General features: G+C 35.2%; 2 protein-coding genes across 2 annotated transcripts; both read right to left on the bottom strand.

Moving 5' to 3' along the window:
- Window positions 1-322: 322 nt before the first annotated feature.
- On the bottom strand, window positions 323-7,852 carry LOC102659618 (uncharacterized). The gene is made up of 2 exons (XM_041014601.1): window positions 7,199-7,852; window positions 323-683 (listed from the first exon to the last, which is right to left on the bottom strand). The coding sequence occupies exons 1-2, from the start codon at window positions 7,588-7,590 to the stop codon at window positions 629-631; spliced, it is 447 nt and encodes a 148-aa protein (XP_040870535.1). The 5' UTR covers window positions 7,591-7,852; the 3' UTR covers window positions 323-628.
- Window positions 3,700-5,033, bottom strand: LOC102659747 (uncharacterized). The gene is made up of 2 exons (XM_041014600.1): window positions 4,521-5,033; window positions 3,700-4,438 (listed from the first exon to the last, which is right to left on the bottom strand). The coding sequence occupies exon 2, from the start codon at window positions 4,410-4,412 to the stop codon at window positions 3,759-3,761; it is 654 nt and encodes a 217-aa protein (XP_040870534.1). The 5' UTR covers window positions 4,413-4,438; window positions 4,521-5,033; the 3' UTR covers window positions 3,700-3,758.
- Window positions 7,853-9,905: the final 2,053 nt, after the last annotated feature.

Consider the following 9,905-nt stretch of genomic DNA (forward strand, 5'->3'; position numbering starts at 1 on the left):
TTAAATAAAGTTTTATTTTGAAGTTCCAGTAATGAGTTTTTGTGATACCCATTTTGTAATTTATTTGACGTGTTAAAATATTTTTTTTGTAGGTACAGGATGAATTCGATTATAACAGTGTTGTATTTCAATGGAAGGGTATATGAAGATAATGATGGTGTAATATTTGAAGGAAGTAAAAAAGCGATTCAGATTAAACGTGGAATTAGTTTCAATGCTTTGAAGAAAAAAATTGGAGATAAGGTTAAGTTACAAAATAATGAAATTATTTATGCTATCAGCTGTAGATTTTTAGTGTCAGGAAAATATATTGCCTTGCAAATTTGTGATGACGAAGACGTTGAAACGATGTTGGAAAGTTTTAAACAACAAGACCAAATGTCAGTTCTGGAATTGTACATAGAAAAGGATGTCGCTGGTGGTTCAATGTTTCATTCTGCAAATTCGCTTACATCATGTGGAAATTATTTATCTAATGATGAGACACAACTGGCAACAAATATGAGCAATTTACATATTGACGAAGATGATGATGATGATGATGATTATCTTGTGTCTAACTCATACGTTGAAGAGTCTGTAGACGAAGATGACAGTGTTGACGGTATATCTGAAACAGATGATGAAGTCACCGACATTCCTCAACCAGTAAGAATTGTTCACCCAGCAGAAGGTATAATTTGCTGTATAAAAAAATTAGACAATACATTTATTATTTGATGACAATTGTATTTAATGCTAAATAAGTATGATTTGATTTTTTATTTTGAACTATTAGGTGCACAACGAATTGAAAATCCATTTTGGAATGATGCTTTACATTATAACAATATCAACTGAAGTTATCCTGATTAGGAGGACATTTGCGGTTTGGAGATGTCGTCGACCTTTAATGTTGGCCAAGAATTATATGTTGGCATGGAATTTGATAGTAAAGATGAGGTCAAAAATGCAGTCAAACAATATGTTATGAAGGTGCATCAAAGTTTCAAAGTTGTTGAAAGCAAATCAAACAAGTATGTGGTTCGTTGCTTGAATAAAAATGCAGAGTGTTCTTGCCCTTTCTATATGAGGGCAATTTTATCTAAAAAAATAGATACGTGGAAAGTCACACAATGGGGTGGACCACACACATGTCTGAATATGACCATGACACAAGATCACGAGAAACTTGATTCAGATTTAATTGCCACTTGTGTAGTAGGTACGTATTTTATGTTCATATTATGTTCATTTTTTGTTAATTGTCATTTAAATTTTGTTATGTTATTGACATGCATGATCAGAGAAGACCCATCAATAAAAATTTCTTTGATTCAAGAGAGGATTAACAGTGAATTTGCGTACAAGGTGTCGTACAAAAAAGCTTGGTTGGCGAAACAGAAAGCCATTGCAATTGAATATGGTGATTGGGATGAGTCATATGCAAAACTTTCGTCGTGGCTAACACACATGCAAAATCATTCTCCTGGATCATATTTTCAAGTACTACATGACGATTTTATCGTTGGAAATACGGTTAGTCGCGAACACCGTCAGTTTCATAGAGTTTTTTGGACTTTTGGGCAATGTAAAGAAGCTTTCAAGTACTGTAAGCCAATCATACAAGTTGACGGCACACATTTGTACGGCAAATACCGTGGGACCCTCTTAATGGCCACATCACAAGATGGAAATGGTGGTGTCCTTCCTCTAGCATTCGCGGTGGTTGAAGGTGAGACGTTGACAGCGTGGTCATGGTTTTTGGCACACTTGCGTGAACACGTCACAGATCAAAATGGTATTTGTCTGATATCTGATCGACACGCGAGTATAAAGTTCGTTGTCGCTAACGAAGCCCTTGGTTGGCAACCTTCCCACGGTTATCATGTCTACTGCGTGCAACACATAGCAAGCAACTTCAATCGGAAATTCAATAATGCCAAACAAAAAGAAATGTTGAAAAAATTGGGTAAGATTTCATATTTGATGGTGACGTTTATTTAAGTTCCATATATACTTAAAATTGTTATTCATAACAATTTTTATGCAGCCTACACTCCTTGCAAGCACATTTTTTATCAAAATTTAGAAAAATTTTGTGAACTGAGTCCAGCCATAGCAACATGGATTGATCGAATTTCAAAGGAAAAATGGACGATGGCTTATGATAGAGAAGGACGTCGATATGGCCACATGACAACCAACCTCTCAGAATGTATCAATAAGGTTTTGAAGGATTGTCGCAACATTCTCATAACAGCATTGGTCAAATCAACGTACAATAGGTGTCGAAAGTACTTTGTTGAGCGTGGCCGCCAAGCCCAAAGACAGTTAAATGAAGGCCAAGTATATTGTTCAAAGCTTGTTAAAGAACTGAGGAAAAATCAAGAACAAGCTTGTACGCACATCGTTCGCGTGTATGATATCCACTCCACAAGGTTTGAAGTAGAGGAGAGCTTCAACCCTATAACGCAACGTGGCGGACAAAAGTGGGCAGTAAACTTGAATGGTCGTCATTGTCAATGCGGAAGGTATTCTGCGCTTCACTATCCATGTTCACACATTATTGCAGCTTGTGGTTACGTGAGCATGAACTACTACCAATATATAAATGTTGTTTATACAAATGAGCACATCTTAAAAGCTTACTCCGCACAATGGTGGCCTCTTGGGAATGAAGCGGCTATTCCTCCTTCTAATGACGCATGGACACTTATCCCTGACCCAAATACAATTCGTGCCAAAGGTCGGCCAAAATCAACAAGGATAAGGAATGAGATGGATTGGGTCGAACCATCTGAGCACCGACAAAAATGCAGTAGATGTGGAGCCGAAGGGCATAACAGGCGACGCTGTCCAATGCAATCTGAGCGTGGGAGTTGTTCAAATCATTGATTTATGTATGTTAGTCCAATGTATTGAATTTGTGGGGTTCAATAAATTTGTTAGTTAAAAACATTACTTATTTTGGTTTGTGTACATTAGCTATTTGTGGGTTTCAATGAATTCGTTACTTAAAAACATAACCAAAGCCTACACCAGACACATAAACCTTAACCCCAAGCCCTAAGGAAAATTCCAAATCCCTAAAACCTAACCATAAAAGCTAAACCTAACACCTAATACAAAACCCTGACCATACCCCAAAACCCTAAACCCTAATCCAACACACTAACCCTTAAACCCCTAAGGCCTAACCCTAAACCCTAACCCTACCCCAAAACCATAAACCCTAATCCAAAACAATAAACCCAACCCCCTAACCCTAACCTATAATCACAACCCTAAGCCTTAACCCCACCCCTAACCCTACACCAAAACCCTAAGCCCTAACCCTAACTCTAACCCTACCCCAAAACCATAACCCCTAATCCAAAACACTAACCCTTAAACCCCTGAGCCCTAACCCTAACCCTAACCTATAATCAAAACCCCTAAGCCTTAACCCCAACCCTAACCCTAACACTAACACTAACCCATAATCAAAACCCCTAAGCCTTAACCCTAACCCTAAAAGCTAACCCTAACCCATAATCCAAAACACTAACCCTTAAACCCCTAATCCAAAACAGTAACCCTTACACCCCTAACCCTAACACCTAATGAAAACCCCTAAGGCCTAACCTTAACCCTACCCCAAAACCCTAGCCCCTAATCCAAAACACTAACCATTAAACCCTATACATTAGTAAGGCATAATAAATGACATGCGATAGATTAATTGTCAAAATCAAATGTTTTACAAACAACAAGAAATTTACACAGAGACATAAAAATCAGTCATTATGGTGTCCACGATGTCGTGAGGATGTGCCACATGGTCGATCCCATCTTCGCGCTTGACGATCAGGATTTCTTCTGCCTCGTTGTCTCCCCGCTTCTGCTTGCTTAGCCTCAGCAGAAAACTCTTGACACAAATCAACACCTAATAAGTCGCCCATATCAGGTATTGCTCTGGGTACATTCCATTGCGAAGCAAATGGGGCGTTAGGTGTTGCCATGGGGGCATCGTGCTGCTGCGAAGGAGTCATAGTGGGCCATGAAAAATGAGCTTGTGTTTCCGCAACACCACCGAACGAATGTTCGCTCGCAGAAGTATCAGTGTGATGACCTTCAAAAGGATACTGATACATCTGTGAAGGATATTCGGAAAATGTTTCTGGCGTGTAATACATTCCATGACCACGCTCCATCATTTGTTGGGAATATTGCTCTGCTTCAACAGGCTCCCTTCGTCTGCCTAAGCCCCGAGTATCAACACTTGACTGAAGAATGTGAAACTCTTCTGTTGGGAATTCACACTCTGATGTTGGACCATGTGACACTAGCTCAGTGACTCTCTCTTGCTCTTTTGATATAATCGCCAACTTATCCACGTAAGGCACGAGATCATCAACTGTCCATGTGTTCCTCCCTTGTGGTGACACCATATACTGTAAAGTCTCCACAACTTCACCTTGCAATTATTAGCGTCAACAAATTAATGCTTACGCTTAAGAAAATAATTAGAAGTTAAACATTGAAAAACAGATAAATACCAATGCAGCTGTGTTTGCATTGTTTGGGTCGACAAACATCTTTGTTTTACGCCTATACCACACCATGTAGTCCGAGTTAAAACCCAGTAGGCCCTCCTGTCGAGGATAAACGTCGACCCTAAACTGAGCTGCATCGTTCCACTGACTAATGATTGGGGCCAACAGGTGGAACCAATTCTCATCTTGTTTGCCTTTGAGCGTTATGCCATGGAGATTCTGCGGTTGCGAAGGACACCTGGGAATAGGTTGTTGCAATCCATATTGTCGTAAAACTCTATCGGGTTGGTGCCACTCAACAACATGGAAACAAATCAATGGCACCACCGCGAACCAGACTACACTTCCAACCACACAAATTGGAGGCAATGCTGCCATCACAGTTGGTGTGTATGGCTCCCAGACAAACTGCATATAACAACACACTTGTCAATTTTCAGTCAAACATAACATATTAAAATTTAATTTAACCATTACATTATGATCTTCTTACCTCATGTCGTTTCATCAGATCCAATTTGCGACGGAAAACTCTAAGATCATCATTGCCGATATGTTGATTTCCACGTCGCAGCCACCTACAATAAAAATGAAATCATCATTGTCAACATGTTCCATCATTAAATATTTTCAATTCAAATGTAATTTTTTTAACGACAAACCTGTGTCCAAGTGGTTTATTTTCTATGACGGGAGGTGTCCTCTTTGGAGCCAAAGTCGTGCATCGTTCCCATGTCCACATTTGGATTAAGATGCACATACTTCCGATTGATTTAACTTTGTAATCGGTGGTGCTACACATCTCTCTATATAAATACGCAAGCATGGCAGGTCCCCACGCATACGTGCTGCACTATTCAAAGTCACGTAAAAATTGTAGGTACCTTAAGGAAACTCTGCTACTACTTTTGTTAACAAAGATGACACCTCCTATGAATCGAAGAATCCACGCACGGATAAACCTTTGTAATTGTTCAACGTTACCCTCATCAATATTTATGTGAGAAAAATAGTGAGCCAGCCAACTTAATTTGACCACACTGCCTTCAATTTCGCCTTCCTGTGGTCTGACTCCTAATAATTCTTCACACAAATCGGCCCAATCAAGATTTGTCGAACCAATTAATGGTGCCCCGTCAGTACGCAGACCTAATAAAATTGACACATCTTGGAGAGTAATGGTAGCCTCTCCGCATCTCAGGTGAAACGTGTGGGTTTCGGGCCTCCATCTTTCAATGAACGCACTAATTAAGGCCGCATTTATCTTTAGGTATCCCATCTTCATGATCCAATAAAACCCACATTGCCGAAGTAGAGGAACAATTTCCTCTAGTATTTGTTCTTCACCTTGATATGTCGGGACTGGTCGTCTGATGTGTAATTTTCTATCTGGTTCCCCATTCCAAACATGTTCTAAAACATGCTTGGGTTGCATCCACAAGACGTCACCATCAACTGGACCAGACCTAGTTTGTATGCTCGATGAGCATGACGACGAAGATGCCATTGATCTTACAAAATAAAATATAAAACAATTCATTGACGATAAAATTTATATATTAATTATACATACACAAATTAAGTATATTTACAAAAAAATTAATTAAAATAAGGGAAATTTAAATGTATTATACAATCACGGAAATTTAAATGTATTATACAAAATAAATTAAATCACATCCAAAGACAATTTTACATAAATAATAAATTATATTTTTTTTAATTTCAATAACAAAATATATTATACAAATAACCTAATTCATATATATTCTATAAATAAATTAAATTACATACAAATATAAATTTCAATATATAAAATAATATTTATATTTTCAACTAAAAATTAAAATAATATATATACAAAATTAATAATTAAATTTTCGACTATAAACTAACGTAATATAAAAAACTAAAAATTAAAAACTCAAACTAACGTAATATAAAAAATTAAATTCTAACCTAATTTAAAATTAATAATTTATACTACATAAAATTATTCTTAATCTATGAATAATTTACCATATACAAAATTAATGACTTTAAATAATTACGAGTAATATAATTTAATATACAAAATCAATAATTTTAAATACGTAAAACTATTATAATTTAAACATAACATATTTTGTCTAATAATAACTAAAACTAACATAATATAAAATACTTCATTCTAACCTAATTTAAAATTAATAATTTCCAGCACATACAATTTTTTTTAATCTATGATATTAAATATTTAAATTAAATGTAATCTACTATATACAACATTTAAACTAAAGCTAATCTAAAATTAATAAGTTACGCTACTTCAAATTATTTCTAATCTATTTTACAAAAAATTTCAACTAAACTTAATCTATCATATCAAAATTTAAAATATTCCTAATCTACCATATAAAATTAATAACTTAGAGTATGTAAAACTATTCCTAATTTATCATATAAACCTAAATCTAATCTACCATATAACATTAATAATTCAAACTAAAATATACAAAATTATTATCTTATACTACCTAAAACTATTCATTTATCAAAATATAATCTGGCATATATAACATTAACAATTCAAACTAAACTATACAAAATTATTATCTTATACTACCTAAAACTATTCATTTATCAAAATATAAACATCTACATAAATAAAACATATAAAATATATTGAATATATAACTTACAAGCTTTTAGAAAATGGAAGAACACAAACTAAACAGCACCACCAGCTACCTCTCTCAACACAAGCAACCACCTTCTTTTTCACCTTCAACACACAAATTTTACAAGGAAGCGCGACCTGGTCCCTCTGCACTTGGGTTTTTAAATCCCACTGAAGCTGCTCGAGTGGCGCCTTCCAGCTACGACCTGAGCAGCTGCAGGTGCTGCAGCCTATGCCTGCAACTCTGCAAACCCAAGTGCAGGTGCTGAAGTCGCTGGTCAAACTAGCGCTTCCATGCACCTTTGGACGCGTCAATAGGAGCTGCGATATGCAGTCCTTTGTCGCCAGTCGCAGTGGCGACATGCCACGTAGCTCGTCCCTGTCGAAGGCGCCATCAGCACTGGCGCCATGCATGGCTGGTACGTAAAAAACAGCACCCCTATGGAAATTGTTTAGAAACAACCATACTTTGGAAAATAGTTTCTAAAAGAAACCTAAAGTGGGAAATTTGCCAAGTTTTTGCCCCAAAAATCTCGAGTTTTCCTTTCAAGGCAACACCTAGCTAGTCGAGCTCGAACTCGAATTTGATGTACAAAGTTAGAATTTGATGGACAAGTTGATTGAAATTTAGGACACAATGTTAGTACTGTTTAGCAACCACAAACAAGGCCGAAAATTAAACGAAAGCAGGTAGCCCAAGTCACAGTAAGGTCAGAAAGTCCAATTGATGAAATGTACGTTTCTAATGAAGAATTAATTAACTTTGTCACATTGCACCCCGATTTTCAACAATTTGAGCTGGAAAGGTGGTAAGATAGAGTAATGGGTCTCAATTGATTAGAGTGGTATGCGTTTTTGAGAAGCATCGGGCATTGAATTGTTTGGACCATTCGGCAAATGGGGTAGCAAATCCAATGTAACCGTCGTTTTCAAGTCACAGCCAGAGATATTTCGATTGGATTTGGTGAGGGCGCAAGTTACTCCAATTTCAACTTTTTCACGGCACTGCACATGCTTCCACCATTCTTTTATTTATATTCCCTCTAGTAAGCTCTCTCAAAAGCCTTAGGAAGAGGTGCTCTTGTTGAAGTGTTTTTATTTCTTTAATTTGTTGGAATTCTGGATTCACACATAGGATAGGACACTTAGCCCATTGTGAGTGTGGGCAGCAGGAGAACCAACCTTAAAGACTAACCGATATTTTAATAATAATACGTATTGAATTGAGGGCCATGGTTGGAATGTTTCTCAAGAGAGAGCAAGTTGCATGCGCCTAAAGTGCTCTCGCTTTTGTGTTATTCACCTCTTTTCACCACAACTTTTTTCTTTTTCTTTTCCTTTGGCTGTTTCACTTTGAAACGCAAGCTTTTTTTTTTATCTAATTTATTTGTGAATATTTATCTAATCTATAATATTTTTTATATTAATTATTTTATACTAAAAATATCTCTTATTAAAATAAGAGAAAAAATATATTGATAAATAATTATATATATATATATATATATTAATGAGAAAAATAATTTTTAAACAAATTATAAATTTAATATAAACTTATTGATATAAATTAAATTAATCATTTTTTAATTTTAATAAATTAAATAATTGAATTTTATATATAAAAACAAAAGAAATATACTGACAATAAGTGGCTCTAGGATATGTGATAAGTGGTTAATTAGTTCATCCATAATTAGCATTGAAGAGCTTCTGATTTATTAAAGGCCATTTGAGTATCACGTGAAGATTAGTTTCACAGTCAAAAAACTGTGAGAAAAGTAAAAACCTTGTTTTAATTGTTTAAAATAAAAAAAGGAAAATTTACCTTTTGTCTTACTTCCAAAGTTGCAACATTTTGATTGTTGATGACCAACTTCAAAATTTAAACTTGTATGCAAACCAAATTTCAATATTGCTCGTCTGACAAACTGAATTTTTAAACTGTAATATCATTTATTATTACAAAAAACTATACTGTACTATTTATTGGTTCATTGGTTTAATGGAATACCATAATCCTTTAACTCATGATTAACACAATTATATTATCTCTTACTCACGTTACTTGTCCATTTTGTATAAATATAACAATTGGCAACATATTAATTACTAGAATAAATTATACCTGTATTTTTTGTGTGTTTTTTTAAAATTATATCTGACATTTTTTTTATCTTCCAGAAAATCTGTTAATTATTTAATTCACATTATATTCAGACTCCTCTCTCCAAACATTATTTAATAATTTAATAAAAAATTTATATTTAAAATATTTTCATCTTCTTTCTCTTACAAAAATTTATATCTAAAATACTCAAATATTTATAAAACTAAGAATTTTTCCAAAGCCGCACCATAACTATAACACTGCCAGGGCCTCTTCGAACTTATATCAAATTGATCAAAACTACATATAAAATAGATCAAACTCAATACATTCATCACATCAATGTGCCCACCTTCACCTTTCAGGGATAAGGATCAGCTTCACCATCATGCCATCAAACACATCCAAGCCACATATCAAAGGAACTCTGACCCTACCAAGACCTAGACCAAAAATCCTAAGCTTCTAAACACGCAGTGATCCTACCAAGGCCCCGTGCAGCAACATCAGCGATAGTCATTATTGTACTTCCGCCACTCTTAAATTCAGCCAATAAATAAAGTAACAATATAGACGTTGTACACTGTCCAATAATAAAGGTAACAATTTCATGTTAACTTCA

The sequence above is a fragment of the Glycine max genome, chromosome 4 (genome assembly GCF_000004515.6).
Source record: "Glycine max cultivar Williams 82 chromosome 4, Glycine_max_v4.0, whole genome shotgun sequence".
NCBI lineage: Eukaryota > Viridiplantae > Streptophyta > Magnoliopsida > Fabales > Fabaceae > Glycine > Glycine max.